This window comes from Ochotona curzoniae, unplaced genomic scaffold (genome assembly GCF_017591425.1).
Source record: "Ochotona curzoniae isolate NIBS_2020 unplaced genomic scaffold, NIBS_Ocur_1.0 contig_2754, whole genome shotgun sequence".
Lineage (NCBI taxonomy): Eukaryota > Metazoa > Chordata > Mammalia > Lagomorpha > Ochotonidae > Ochotona > Ochotona curzoniae.
The window spans coordinates 355413-370715 of NW_024465582.1; the positions used below are offsets into that span (position 1 = coordinate 355413).

A 15303-nucleotide genomic window follows, 5' to 3' on the forward strand; every position below is an offset into this window, starting at 1 on the left:
ATGCCTCCAACTTCACAACCCACACCTGTCACTTAGGCAGCTCGGTGTAATCGTCTCAAATGGGCCTGAGCGCAGGTTCCGCTCAAGGGTTATCACCTCCCACTTGGTCCTTGGCCCTGTGGTCAGCGGCTGCAGTGAGCATGCGGCCCTGCGGTCAGCGGCTGCAGTGAGCATGTGGCCCTGCGGTCAGCGGCTGCAGTGAGCATGCGGCCCTGTGGTCAGCGGCTGCAGTGAGCACACGGCCCTGTGGTCAGCGGCTGTAGTGAGCACGTGGCTCTGTGGTCAGCGGGTCAGCAGCTGCAGTGAGCACGTGGCCCTGTGGTCAGCAGCTGTAGTGAGCACGTGGCCCTGTGGTCAGTGGCTGCAGTGAGCACACGGCCCTGTGGTCAGCGGCTGTAGTGAGCACGTGGCTCTGTGGTCAGCGGGTCAGCAGCTGCAGTGAGCACGTGGCCCTGTGGTCAGCAGCTGTAGTGAGCACGTGGCCCTGTGGTCAGCGGCTGCAGTGAGCACGTGGCCCTGTGGTCAGCGGCTGTAGTGAGCACGTGGCCCTGTGGTCAGCGGCTGTAGTGAGCACGTGGCCCTGTGGTCAGCGGCTGCAGTGAGCACGTGGCCCTGTGGTCAGCGGCTGCAGTGAGCACACGGCCCTGTGGTCAGCGGCTGCAGTGAGCACACGGCCCTGTGGTCAGCGGCTGCAGTGAGCACGTGGCCCTGTGGTCAGCGGCCGGCTCCATGCTGTGGCTGTCCTTATGCATCAGGCAGCTGTCCCAGGTTGCGTTCCTCACAGGACTCCCATGAAGGAACCTAGCGGTCATTCATGGGCTCCATCCACTCTTGGTTTCCAGAACGCTGGGAAGAAGGCCCAGGTCCTCCAGCAGGTTGGGCCATGCTGGGTCATCTGCCCTCTGGCTGCTCTTTCCGTGGCCTTGAGTAGCTGCGGGGAGCCTGTGCGTGGACTGGGCCAGGCACTGGCCGTGGAACTCTGCAGTTTAGGGGCAGGGGCCAGTGACTCAGGCTCAGCACACCAGGCACCTCCCTGCAGGACCCCAGGCATGAGCATGTGCCTCACCCCACACGCTTTTTCTGGCCATGGTTTGCTCTCTGTACCCCCCACCCCAGGGATCCAGCCCAGTTCAGCCTGGACCCCGCGAGCCCGCCACACCAGCTGCTGGGACCAGCACACACTAGGGCCACGTTACAGTTTACTTTAAAATAGAAACATGTAGACATCAACTTCACAAGGCTCTCAACAAAAGGGGCAAAGGGCCATTGATCTGAGTCCAGCGGAGGCATCGCCCCAAGCTGTGGAAGGGTACTGAGGCACACTCAGACCGGCTGCCCTGCCCCTCATGGCCTTTGGGGCCACCCAGCAAAGGGGAGGCACACACGTGCCCGGCAGACGTGGGGGTGCCGAGCTCTTCGCAAACATGTCATTGCAGGGGGCGTGGGGCATTCTGGGGTTTGGCAACGCAGAAGATGCAGTGTGGGACCGCCTCCATGGCTCCCAAGCCCGTGGGCAGGCGGGAGGTGGCCCAAACTTGGCTCCAACGCACTGGGCAGGCGGGTCAGTCTGCGTGGGATTTCCGCCCAGGACTCTCCTCATATGACTCCCCGAACTCGTTCACTCTGCTCTTATCCACGGGATAAAGCCTGCGAGGGAGGGGCGCAGCTCGAGCCCGAGGGCGGGGCCGTCAGGTGGGCGGGGCTGGCGGACTGAGCAGGCGTGGCCTCGGATTTGTGGGCGGGGCCGGCGGTGGGAGCAGCTGGAGGGTGTGGCCTCGCCCACCAGCAGGACAAGTGAGGGAAGCCCAAAGCCCTGTGCTGTGGACTGGTGTCCGGTCAGCAGCAAGGGCATACTGATACTCCATCACTTCCCCAGCTGTCCTGCTAGGAGTGTCAGCGGGGTGGTCAGAGCAGACTGCCTCCTTCATCCCTAGAGCACACCCAGGGCCTGGCCCACACAGTCCAGATCAGATGGGGCAGCAGGATAGCTCTGCGGCCACCAGCTATGGGGCCCATCTCTGGCTTCAGAAACTGCTTTGCCACCAAGAGCCCCTGGCTGGACACCAGATGTGAGGTCTGGGCACCTTGAAGAGCAGCAGGCAGCACCCCAACACCCGGGATTAGGGTTAGTGCAGTGGCCTGTGGCCGCTGCGGGTGAGGAATGACAAGAAGAGGACTTGGGGAGCAAGCAGAGCCGAAAGCTCATAGGGTGCTGGCTTCATGAGGAGCCCTCCGGAGCCCAGCACAGCTGGTAGTGCAGCAGGACCAGCAGCCTCCAGCCCCAGGTCCTTCCGCAGGCCAAGCTCAGGGGGTCGGGGTGTCTGCATCTGGAGGAACCTCCATGATCGTTCCCTGCCCTGACAAGACCAAGTGGAGGGGTCACAGGGCCCAATGTGGGTGCCCTCAACCTAGAGCTGCCGCTGGGGACCTTGGTAACTCAAGCGGGAGCCTTGCCTCCACAGTCAGAAGGAGTGGGGACAGGACATGGTCTCGCGGGTGGTCCCTGCCAACACCACTCACCATCGCTGGTAAAGGTAGACCAGGAAGACCACGTCGTCCCGGAAGCAGGCCAGCCGGTGGGAGGTGGGCATGGTGATGATGAAGGCAAAGACGTCGTCGATGAAGGTGTTGAAGGCCTGGAGGGGGTGGGGAGGGCGGCCAGGGCTGCGATGCGTGGGGCCCACTGTTGCAGACCCCACCCCATTGGGGCCTCCCAGGGTGGCAGCAGAGCAGGTGGTGGTGGGGCCTATACCATGTACACTCCAGGTCTGCGTCTACACTGAGGGTCTGTATCTACACTGTGGATCTGCATTCTCCATCTACACTGAGGGTCTGTGGTCTCCGTCTACACTGAAGGTCTGCGTCTGCACCGAGAATCGATATTCTCCACCTACACTATGGGTCTATGGTTTCCGTCTGCACTGTGGGTGTGGTCTCCGTCTACACTGAGGATCTACATTGCAGGATGTCTGAGCACACCCCGGCTAGGGATTCCACATCTAAGCCGCGATGCTGTCCCCAAGACACTGGTCAAAGCCACAGCAGGGTCCTCCCTGGCTCCTGGCCCTGCAGCCGCTCCCTGAGGACTGGGATTGTGACAGAGAGCCATTAACCCCAACAGAAAAGCTGCAGTCTGCCATGGACCCTCCCCAGGAAGCCCTACCTTGTAGGTGAAGGCTTTCCAGGGCAGGTGTGCAACTGACTTCATCTGGGACAGGATAGAGTGCAGTCAGCATGGGCACAGGGACACGGGGGCCGCAGTCGGCGTGGGCACAGGGACACGGGGGGGGGCGCGGTCGGCGTGGGCACAGGGACACGGAGGGGGGGGGGCGCGGTCGGCGTGGGCACAGGGACACGGGGGCCGCGGTCGGCGTGGGCACAGGGACAAGCGGGCTGTGGCCAGCGTGGGCACAGGGACACGGGGGCCGCGGTAGGCATGGGCACAGGGACACACGGGCCGCGGTCAGCATGGGCACAGGGACACGGGGGGCCGCGGTCAGCATGGGCACAGGGACACGGGGGGGCCGTGGTCGGCTTGGGCACAGGGACACAGGGGCTGTGTTCGGCGTGGGCACAGGGACACAGGGGCCGTGGTCAGCATGGGCACAGGGAAATGCGGGCTGTGTTCAGCGTGGGCACAGGGACACGGGGGCCGCGGTCGGCATGGTCACAGGGACACAGGGGCTGTGTTCAGCATGGGCACAGGGACATGCAGGCTGTGTTCGGCGTGGGCACAGGGACATGTGGGCTGTGTTCGGCGTGGGCACAGGGACATGGGGGGCGTGGTCAGCATGGGCACAGGGGCTGTGTTCAGCATGGGCACAGGGACATGCGGGCTGTGTTCGGTGTGGGCACAGGGACATGTGGGCTGTGTTCGGCGTGGGCACAGGGACATGCGGGCTGTGTTCGGTGTGGGCACAGGGACACAGGGGCTGTGTTCGGCGTGGGCACAGGGACACGGGGTCCGCGGTCGGCATGGGCACAGGGACACGGGGGCCGTGGTCAGCATGGGCACAGGGACATGCAGGCTGTGTTCGGCGTGGGCACAGGGACACGGGGGCCACGGTCAGTGTGGGCACAGGGACACGGGAGCCACGGTTGGTAGGGGCAAAAGGACATAGGAACCAAGGTCGCGATGGGTCCAGGCCCCTGTTGCCTCACCTTGTAGTTCACAAACAGCTGGGGCAGCATGAAGAGGAAGCCGAAGGCGTAGACGCCTGCAGAGAGCAGAGGCCGCAGTGAGAACATGGCTGCACACAGCAGCGTCCACACGTGCAGTGTCCATACACCCACCCAAGGCAAAGCCGAGCAGCCCACTGCCACAATCCCACAGTGGGGTGACTTTGGGCACCCCTCTCCACGGTGCTGCTGGAGGCAGAGAGGCTGTGCCCAAGCTCACGTGGGGCCCAGGGACTGGCCTGCGCCACCCTGGGGCTCCTGAGGCATGGGCGGTTGCATCAGAGGACACTCGGCTCCTGGCCCGAGTCCAGCCGGCACTCACCATTGACAAAACTGTTGATCAACCAGGAGTACCAGCTGCAAGAGACGTGGGAGGCGGGCACGTGCTCAGACCCTGATCTCTGGGCCACATCCCCTTACCCCCAGGAGGGCCCCCAAGAGCCAGGCTGTGGGCCCCCAGGAAGTGCAGCCGAGCGTCTGCCTGCCTGTTCCTTTCAATTACTGCCAGTCAGGGACAGGGAGACTGGGCAGCTCCTCCTACCTCTTGTACTTGATGTTGAGCAGCGAGTAGACGGCTCCACCCACACACAGAGGGTACAGTAGGTAGGATAAATACTCCATGGCCTGCAGGGAAGTGGAGATTCCCTGCTCACATTCCCACACATGGAGCCAGAGTTCATCACACACAGGGTGTCACACAAGGGCCGGGGATGGACAGGGGACACCGCGATGTGGAGGGGCCTGGGTGAACATTAGCTGGACTCAGAACACGGGGCCCCAGTCCCTGCAGGGAGAGAGTGGGGCTGCTGCGTGTCCCCCTGTGTCCTTCTCCTAGGTGGGCTCCAGGCACTGAGGCCGTCACCCCACCCCTGGCCTACCTGTGTGTCGTACTCCTCTGTCCTCCTCTCAGACTCGCTGTAGGTGCCAAACTAGGAGACAAAACGCCCACGTTAGCCGATGCAGAGTCAGAGGGCACTGGCTCGTGGCCCCGGCCTGGTCTGCAGGAGTATGTGCACGGTGTAACTGGTGCTGGGTGTGGGTGAAAGCCAGTCACACGTTTGGCACATAGGAGGGCACTCTGCTCACCATGGCCACGATAGAGGGACACTTCCATGCCAGCCTGACTTCTCACTGCCTGGGGCGTGGGCTCAGGCACCTACCTAATCCTTCTCCCACACATCTGCTCAGGCACCTGTGGGTGCTGCTTTTATGCCTGGGCCAACGGGGGTGAGCGCAGGGAGCCGGCTGCAGGCAGCTCAGGGGCTCTGCAGACCCAAGCACAGCTGCCAGCAGCTTCTGCCTCTGGCAGGTGCAAGGCTCAGCCCCCGGGTGACCGGGGGTAGCCATCAGGCTGAATAGCTGGGCATCGGGGGGTTCGAGATTAGGGTGGACACAGGGCTAGAAGGGACTCACCTCAAATGTGGGCCATAGGCCTCGCCACCCAACGCTCATCTTCAAAGCCTTCTTTACCTTCCACAGCTATGGGAGAGACCCAGCGCATGGAGGAAGGGCATGCATACACCTGACATCCCCACGCCCACCCTCAAGTTGCAGATGCACCACTTTGGGTCGTTTTGCACACCGAGACCAGGATGGTCACCTGGTCGGTGTCACTTGGACTTTCCTCCTCATCAGGAACCGAAAGGTGGGCCAGCCCTGTGAGGGCCGGACACGGTCGCCATGGCCGGCACAGCCCACCCCAGTCACTGCCCACACTGCAGCATCTCACTTCACAGCTCTGTGAGCACTCACCACCTTCTCGTGGATGCAGATCCACCTGCCGGGATGTGGTCTTGAGGCCCTGGGAGCTCCACCCGCACACCCCTCCCAGCAGCTGCATCTGTCTGCTCAGAACAGGGTGCCCAGCCCCAGGATAGCCACACAGCCCAGGACACTCCTGCTGCCTCGCATGGCCTCACCTCAATGGCAGCCCCGATGCCCGCGGGGACCAGCACCAGCAGGCTTGTCTGCTCGTCCAGCAGGAACAGGAAGATGACCACGGTGCTGAAGCAGCGCCAGAGCACTGTGTGGATGGACAGTGTGTGAGGCCAGCCGGAGAACCCGGGCTTGAGCAGGCATGCTCTCACAGCTCCCACAGCCCCACGCCCCTTAGTGTCCACCCCCCTCACAGCCTTCACACCCCACACCCTCTAGACAATTCACAGCACCTGACTCCCCTCACAGCCCTTGCAGTTCCAGCAGCTGGCCAGCCCACTTGGGAGACAAGCAGCACCTATGGGGCTGCTCTCCTTTGGCCTTGCCTCACACCTGCCTGTTCCCGTGCCAATGTGCTTGGTGACAAGTGTCACATATGTTCTGATACTGCACCCTGGTGTCCAAGTGCCACACTGCGCACACTGCTGCCCGTGAGAACCACTTCCTGGGGGCAGAACGCCAGGTTGGCAGGACAGAGGGCCGGGCCCTCAGGAAGTGCTTGCAGGGGCTGTGGGCCTAGTACCGGCAGCCACACCCAGCTCCCAGCCAACATAGCAGGAGGACCGGCACCCCACCCCAGCTCCGGACCCCCAGCTCCTCATGACCTGTGACTCTGCACCCGCTGCAACAGCCCCTGGTGCCCCAGCTACCCTGCAGAGGCCTTGGGCATGGCCACCCCAGGCAGGCACGGCCCCAGCACCCACCTGCCTTGGTGGACATCCCAGTCAAGCTCTTCTTTTTCTTCCAGAAGCTGATGTCATTCTTGAATGCCAGGAAATCAAAAAGCAACTGGAAGGGATAGAGGGTACCATCTGCACCACTGGCCTGGCACCTCGCCCCATGTCACAGGGACGGCCAGCAAGGTGGTCCCTGCTCAGCTCGAGCCTGACCCCGGGCTCCCCAGCAGCCCCCCGCCATAACTCACGTGGAATGCTGCGACAAGGAAGGTTAGAGCCAGGAAGTACAAGTTGGTATCCACAAAGATGCCCTTCACCTCATCTGCGTCCTTTTCTGAAAACCCTGGGACGGGGAGGGCCAACTGACTTCAGGCTGGGGCCGGCCACATGCCCAAAATGTAAGCACGGCAGCTCCCAGACGAGGAGTGGCAGCAGGGGACCTGCACCCCAGTGTCCCAAGGTGGGAGACCTGCACCCCGAAGTGGGGGGATCAGCGTCAGAGGGGGGGCTGCTCCGGGGTACAGGGGTGCACGTGGACAGTAGCAGACCCCAGCAGGCCAGGGGCCACAGCCTCCCCCCAGCACCCACCGAACTGCTGCAGGGAGTACACGGCATCCTGCATGTGGATCCAGAAGCGCAGGCGGCCCAGCGAGATTTTGTCGTAGCTCACGGTGAGCGGCAGCTCCGTGGTGGAGCGGTTGATGACCTGCAGCAGAGCTGCCCTGAAGACTTACCCCCGTGGGCAGCCCCGACTGCTGGGGCCCTGTGCACATGCAGGGCTCCAGCCAGCAGACCCACTCCACTGCACCCCACATAGCCCCAGCAGAAGGCTGCTGCATCCTGCACACACACCCTTCCACTGCAGAAACACACCTCCCCTTGTAGACACACACACTTACACACAACTTCTGCCTGAAGACACATACTTGTACACACACACCTGCAGACATCAGCCACTGTTCCACATGTGGACACCTGCTGCTTCCTGTACACACACCCTGGCACACAACCTCCACCTTGCAGACACCAGCCACTGTTCTGCATTCCTTGTGCACCCGAGGGGCACACACCTGCTGAGTTCGGGCAGAGCCAGGTGGGCCATAGGGTGCAGGCAGCAGAGCCCCTGGGGTCTGGGGACCCTGAGGAGGAGTGGCAGGCTCCCCACCCCTCTAAGCTCAGTGTCCTGGTCTCTAAGATACAGAGGTCCCCCTCAAGCTACTGCCAGGCTAGAGTGAGGCATGGCCTAGCTCTATGTATGTGAGCCTGGCCAGAGCTCACCTCTTCACCCTGAGTAGCCTCAGCCATGGGATGGGACGAGGACATCAACAGGGACACACATCTGCCAGGTGTTGTGGCAGGTGTCATTAGCAGCAATTGTCATTTGTCACCACGCCTTACCTCTGTGGCCTTGCCACAGCTGCCTCAGCCAGTGGGGGCCAGCTCAGACATTCTGACACCCCTATGCACACACCCCAGAAGCTTTGGGAGCCAGGCCAGGGTGCCCCTCACCATGAGATCTTTCACGCGGCTGCTGAGCTGGTCTATGAAGAGGATGGGGAGGTAGTGCACTGTCTTCCCCAGCTGGATCCTAGGGGACGGGGGCCAGGTTAGTGTGGTGCTCACACACGGCTGGGGAGAGGCCCAGGCCAGTCACACCTCGTCCACCCTCCCATCGTGAGGTTGGGAAAACAGAAGCTCAGGGGCAACCCAATGTGCAAGTGTCACAGGTGACACCCTCCCTAACAAGCTCCGATCAACAGCCAGGGCCATGGGACTGTGGCACCATGGGGCTGTGGGACCCGCAAATTCAAACCACCCTGCAGGAATCTGGACCAAGGGCCAAGAGGCCGAGGCACCCTCCTCCTTTATGTCGCTCCCTAGGGGGCAATAGTGATGGTGTGGATGGGCAGGGCCACCCCATGCTGTCCACTGGGAGGATGTGGACACTTACATCTTCATGTACCGGTGCACATCAGCAGGCAGGGAGGAGCCATCGAACACAAAGTCATCCACCATCACGTTCAGCGTCAGCCTTGGCCTCCAGTGGGACACGGGCTCGTCCAGAGTGCTCGGTGGCTTCCTTTCCGTGTCCTCCTGCTGGGGACAAGGGAAGTGAGGCCAGTGCTGGACAGGCCTGCCTGTCCCTCAGATCTGCTGATGGGTGCCTTGGTAACCGGAGGAGCACGGAGCTTGCTTAGAGCCTGAACAGGCCTGGAATTCTGGCGGGCCCTAAGGCACCAGGACAGGTGGAAGTGACCTCTGCTTCAGCTTCTGTGTTGAGGAGAGATTAAAACCTGCTTGCACGGCTCTTCCTACCCTTTTCTACCCTTTGCAGCCTCCTCCTCATCTGCCTTCAGGGGCTGGTGCACGTCGGCAGGCAGGGAGGAGCCCCACTGTACCGGGAACGGAAGCCCGGGACTGCAGTTTCCCAGAATAAAAGCCATCTAAATTCTTTTTCTACATTTGACTGATAAATTCCTTCCTTTGTTGCTGGCAAATCTTACACTGTCCACCCCTGAACTGGCCACACCCTCGTTCTCAAAGGAGGCCATTGGTAGTGGCTGCAGCCAGGCCATAGAACCTAGGTAGGTGAGCCTCAGGACTCGGGGCTGGCCGAGTGGCCTGGAGGGGACCAGCCCATGGCTGACAGGACACGAGCAAGAATACATTCAAAGCCAGTGGGAAGGGCCAGGTGCCCACTGCCTGAACCCCACAAACTCTGGGGACCTGGGGAGAACACCTGGCCTCCTCCCAAGGACCGGACATGCACACCCTGCGCCCACTCCTCCAGATCCCAGTTGGTCAAGCTGCAGCGCCCGCACCCCTTTTCCCTTATCAGAGCACCGGGCCACTCCACACTCCAGTCAGCTCCTGAGGACAGTAAGGGGCCGAGAGTGTCAGTGGACTGGAGGCTCAGCAGCAGCCAAGAACACCTGGTGTGACCCGTCCCAACACCATCTCTCCTTCATCCTGAAAGCACGGATGGTGGCCCCAGTGTAGTTTAATAAACCATTTCCCTGTTAGGTCTCTTCTGTTTGATCAACCCTGACAGAGGACAGCCCTAGTGCCCAGCCCTGCACCCACATGGGGGAGCCAGAAGGGGCCCCTGGCTGGGTGGGGGTCCTTTGGGGAGTGAACCAAAAGGTGGAAGTCTGTCTCCAGTTTGAAAGGAGAGGAACTGAGAGACAATCAATCTTTAAAAGAAACAACCGACACAAGGCTTGTGTGGCCCCAAGCACGAGTCACCTGGACTGGGCTCCGATGGCATAGGCTCTGTCCACTGCAGGACTGACAATGCCAGCAGGCAGCTGCGCCGCATGCCCAGCTCGGCAGACCATCTGTAATGCAGAGGTGAGCCCCTGGGCACCACCCTGATGTGGGGGGGGGGGCGTGAAGTGAGACCCTGCTAGCCACAGCCACCCACACAGGCTGTCCCTATGCACTCACCTGGGCAGCAGGCTCCCCGGCGAGCAGGCTGACCTCCTCAGGCCTGGGCACCATGTAGGTGGTCAGGGAGCTGACCAGGTGCACCTCCTTGCCGTCGTGCCAGGGCAGCACCCCAGCGTGGTGCAGGAAGATGTAGGCGTACAGCGTGCCATTGTTCCTCGTCTTCTTGGGCACAGACACGTTCACGGTCCTGGACACGTGGCAGTCGTGTCAGACCCGCCGGCTCACGCACGAGTCTGCTCAGATACCCTCAGCGCAGAGCTGCCCCGCCCACCCACCAGCTTTAGCCACGACACACTCCATTCCAAACCCACCTGCCCCGCCCAGCAACAGCCATGGCGGTACCAGCAAGGTCACGGTGGCGGGGCAGGGAGGGACTTGGAGCAGGCTCAGGGTCAGGTGGGCACAGCCCACGGGAGTCACTCTGTGAGGCAGCCCTCAGTTCCACACCCACCCCTGCCCAGTGCGGACCACAGCACCTGCTCCCCCGACTCCCGGAACCTCCAGGCCCCAGCATATGGCAAGGCTCGGGCCCTCCACGACCTTCAGCTGGCCCCAGGGAGACCAGTTCCAGCCCCCCTCTGCCCCCTGGGCACCCTGGGCACCCCTGCCCCCTCTGCCCCCTGGGCACCGGCTCCGCGCCCTCTGCCCCCTGAGCACCCTGGGCACCCTCACGGACCGGCTCCGCACCCTCTGCACCCTGGGCACCCTCAGGCACCAGCTCCGAGCCCTCCGCACCTTTCGAACTTGGACTCCACATCAAAGTCTTCCACGTTCAACACCAGGTCCACGCTGTTCTCGGCGCCTAGGCTGGACCGCGTGGCTGTGTACACGCTCAGCTGCGGAATGGGGGCGGTCAGCGCGGCGCTCCAGGCCCTCCCGGCACCCCGGCCCTCCCGGCCCCGGCCCGCCGTCCACCTGCAGCTTGGGCCGCCGCGCGAGGTAGGGCTGGATGCAGTTTGCGGAGCCGGTGCACGGGCGGGTGTAGACGATACCGTACATGACCCAGCAGGTGTGCAGCACGTAGACCACGAACACGCCCACCACCAGGGTGGTGAAGGAGCTGCGGCCGCGCCACATGGCGCCGCCCGCCCGCCGCGCTCAGGCCCGAGCCGCCCGCCGGCCCCGCCGCCCCCGGCCACCCGCCATGGCCGCGCTTCCGGGCCCGCGCCTGCCGGAAGCCGGGTGGCCGCCACCGCGCACGCGCGCCGCGTCGCCCGCGGACGTCACCCACTCGCGCCGCGCTCCCGGGTCGGGGACGGTGGCCTGTGCGGCCCGCGAGGCGCACTTGGCGCGCCGGTTCCGCCGTTGGCAGCATCCGCGCTGGCCACGCCTGTCACCCTGAGGGGGCCGCGAGGCTGCCGCCTTGTAGGGGACGAGGCTCTGGGCCAGTGCCTCGTGCTCACCGCCCAACCCTGGTGGTCACCGCCCACTTCTTCGTGGTCAGCATCCACTGCTTGTGGTCAGCGTTACTCATGGTGGGAAGGGGTCAGCGCGGCGCCTGGACACCCCCAGCCTCCCGGCTGGGCAGCCTTGTCCCTGAGCCTCGCTGCTGGCGAGACGCACTCCTCAGAGTAGCCGGGGCAGGAGCGGGGTCCTCCAGGCAGCAGAGCAGGCGGGCAGGGATCTGCAGTCGGATCTCATCCAATCACTTCTCTCAGCTACTGGAAAGGCAGGGAGAGACAGCGGTCTTCCACCTGCTGGTCACTCCTTGCCGGTCTCTGCTTCTCCCGCTGCACCGGGGCCCAAGTACCTGTACCAGGAGCACCGGCAAGCAGCTGGATGGACAGCAGAGGAACCTGGCAGGGAAACCCAGGCACCCCAGCTGGCCATGCCAGCGCCCCCTGTCACTCCACTTCCTCTGGTCATGCGGAGGACACCCCAAGTTAGGGCAGGTAAAGTTTGAGTGATGCAGTTGGGGTGCCACCTCATGGCAAGTGTGAGGACTGCACCCCCGGACCCTGGTGCTTCTCAGTGTTAGCAGGAGTGCGCAGCAGCTGGGGGTCCCCAGGAAGGCGGTTGCAGCCAGCCGCCCATTTGTGGAGCCAGAGCACATATTTATACAATGAATGGTTAACAAGCCATCCGCCCCTCTAGCTAGCTCCCTGCAACACACCTGGGAAAGTAGCAGAAGATGGTGCTGGTACCTGGGAGCCGCGCAAGAGGCTCCTGGCTGCTGACCAGCCCAGCCCTGGCCCTTGAGGCCATCGAGGGAGTGAACCAGCATTTTGAAGATCTTCATGGGAAAGGGGCTGCCCTGGGTTCCGCTCGCCTGCAGGAGGCACCCGGGCGACCCCCCACCCAAGTCCTGGGGTCCGTCCCGGCTGTTACGATACTGCAGGAGTGTGGAATGCCTCTCCCAGCCCTTGGGTTGGCTCTGGGTTCACTGACATGCCTTCCTTATGAATGAGGTGCAAGGAGTGCTCCCAACCTCTTGCGGAGGCAGGGGGTTCGGCCCTTGATCTGGGTGCACAGTGTGCTGCATGTCCTCAGCCTGGTGCACCCTGGCTCCTGATGCTGGAGTGAGGTGCCTCACCAGCGCATCACCTCCGGTCCCCTGCAACCCTAAACACTCTTCTATGCTCAGTTACGGTGCCAACAACCCACAAGTGCTGTGTCAACCAAGGGCAATTCCAGAATTGCTCACTCTGGCCCTGGGTGAGGGCCCTCTCCCCTGCCCTGCCGCGAGGAGGGTTAGCCTGCTGCACCGCCACACTGGCCTTCGTTCTTTAACCCTTAGAGGACCGACGAGAGCAGCCCTGGGACACAGCTCTCTGGACATCACCTCCCACACATGGACCTGTCCAGCAACTATGATAGCATCCCAGCCTGATGAAGGGGGTAAACTGAGGTACCTTGGGAACTGAGGCAGCTGGAAACTACCAGGGGTGGGGCACAGAGTGGAGGTGAGACCTCACCTATGCTGGGGCCCCTCACTCCGGGGCTAGGGTTGGATTGGCTGGCCGACGGGCCCGTCCTGGAGCCAACTTGGCCAATGAAGCTGTGCTAAGTCTGCCTGCTTTCCTCTGGACCTTGGCATTTCCATCATTTTGTGTTCTGAGCTGCTTCGGATCTCAGATACGCCTCCCAGCATGCCAGCCCAGCTAAGCTACTCCAGACGTTAACGTCAGATTCTCAATAGGGGCCTGGTCCTTCTGAAGCATTAATGCTGGGTAAATATGCTCCCTGCCCAGGGTTCAGTGAGCTGACCATGCCACCTGGTGGAAACTTCATCCATCTCACACCCGTGGGCAGAGTGGGGCACTTAGGGGCATGGCCAAGAATGATCCAGGTTCCGGGAAGCACACTGGGGCTGGACACAGCCAGCACTGGCTATGCTGTCTGGCTCTGGAGGACCCCAGCCTCCAGCCAGGCACCTAGGTGTGTCCAACATGGGTGCCTGGAGCCCAACACGCGCTCGAGAGAAACCTTCACCTGCAGGCTGTGCTTGGACCCATTCCCACTGCCTGTCCACCCCTCAGCTGCCTCTGTACCCTCAAATCCCCGACTTGGCCTCCTGCTGAACTCAGGGTTGACTAGGGCCAGCCAGGGCTAAGCATGAGGGGGACAAGGGTCCTCAGGAGCCCTGAGTACCACAGGCACCATGGGCCGGGGATGCTGCTCGGTGCTTTGGCTGGACTTCTTCCTGCTTTTTACAGAGATTTGTCTGCCCCCCAACGCCCCCAGCCACAGAACTGGCCATGGCATGATCAGACCCCAACCCCAACTCCTGCTGAGGGCAGCAGGCAGCCAGTGGAGGCCACAGTCCAGAGGAAGCGCCTCCCCTGCACTCAGGGGAGTGGCTGAAGACAGACCTCTGGGCCAGCACCTGGCTCTGTGGAGATTAAGGAAGGATCATGGATAGACACAAACAAAACCAAATAGAGGCTCTGCTCACCCTCGGAGCATGCGCTCACCACGGCCAAGCCGTTATTAAACATGGTCTCTGGAGGGACGGCAGGCTTTCCCGGCTCCGACGCTAGGCTCTGCATCTAAATACAGAGGCTCTGCTCACCCTTGGAGCATGCGCTCACCACGGCCAAGCCGTTATTAAACATGGTCTCGGGAGGGACGGCAGGCTTTCCCGGCTCCGACGCTAGGCTCTACATCTAAAGGTCACTTGCACAGAGCAGAGATGGGTGTGAAGTGCAGGCAGAGTGGATGGCCTCCATGCTGTGAGCTCGGCTCCTACATCGGGTGTGGGCAGTACATCCACTCCTGATGACAAGCAAGTACCAGATGGGTCCTGGTATGTCCAGCCCACATCGGATCTGATTTGAACCAGGATGGCTGCTGTGACAGATCATCCAACCACTCCCTCCCCTGAACACCCCTTGTTTACCCATCCATCCACCCACCTCCACACACACCCACCTATTCACCCACCCACCCTGCAGCCTCCAGGATCCCATATGGGAGCTGGTTCATGTTCTGGCTGCTCCACTTCCCATCCAGATCCCTGTTTGTGGCCTGGGAAAGCATCAGAGGATAGCCCAAAGCCTTGGGACTCTGCATGCACGTGGGAGACCCGGAAGAAGCTCCTGGCTTTGGATCAGCTCAGCTTCGGCTGTTGTGACAACTTGGGGAGTGAACCAGAGAACAAAAGATATTTCTCCCTGTCTCTTCTCTTTGTAAATCTGCCTTTCCATAAATAAATAAATCTTAAAAAAAGAAAGAAAGAAAGAAAGTTGGCTAGCCCTCTCTGCGAGGAGCTGGTACAGAAGGTGTGATGGAAATCTGCAGGCAGGTCAGAGCTGGGACCCAGTGGGGGAAGGGGTCTCCAGGAGGTGGGGACAGGTGGGCGGAGTCTCCGCCCCAGAAGAAGGCAGCTGCACGGCTCTCCCACCAGCTGCTTTATTGTTTCTAAGGACCCACGATGGATAGACACAGGACAAGCACACACCCCACCTCATGGCCCCTCCCAGTAGCTCCCCTGTGGGAACGCACCCATGGGCACAGGTTGCCAACACCCACCCAGTGCCAGTCCCCGCCCTGTGTACCAGGGGCACCTACAAGGGCGCAGACCCTGAGGGGCAGGTACTGTTTTCAGCTGGTATTGCTAAGG

The 15303-nt window shown here is 62.1% G+C and overlaps 1 protein-coding gene across 3 annotated transcripts; it reads right to left on the reverse strand.

The window, feature by feature from the left end:
* Positions 1-1188: 1188 nt before the first annotated feature.
* On the reverse strand, positions 1189-11371 carry CLPTM1L (CLPTM1 like). Of its 3 annotated transcripts, none has more exons than XM_040977379.1 (17): positions 11157-11371; positions 10977-11077; positions 10239-10428; positions 8743-8888; positions 8301-8379; positions 7380-7497; positions 7040-7134; positions 6819-6903; positions 6099-6202; positions 5593-5658; positions 5058-5108; positions 4721-4803; positions 4502-4536; positions 4162-4217; positions 3164-3208; positions 2521-2636; positions 1189-1647 (listed from the first exon to the last, which is right to left on the reverse strand). In XM_040977379.1, exons 1-17 carry the CDS (start codon positions 11316-11318, stop codon positions 1563-1565), a joined length of 1617 nt encoding a protein of 538 aa, XP_040833313.1. In that variant the 5' UTR covers positions 11319-11371; the 3' UTR covers positions 1189-1562. The 3 variants fall into 3 exon arrangements, with proteins under 3 accessions (XP_040833313.1, XP_040833314.1, XP_040833315.1); XM_040977380.1 differs by having other exon boundaries at positions 8743-8885; positions 11157-11352; XM_040977381.1 differs by lacking the exon at positions 3164-3208 and having other exon boundaries at positions 11157-11352.
* Positions 11372-15303: the final 3932 nt, after the last annotated feature.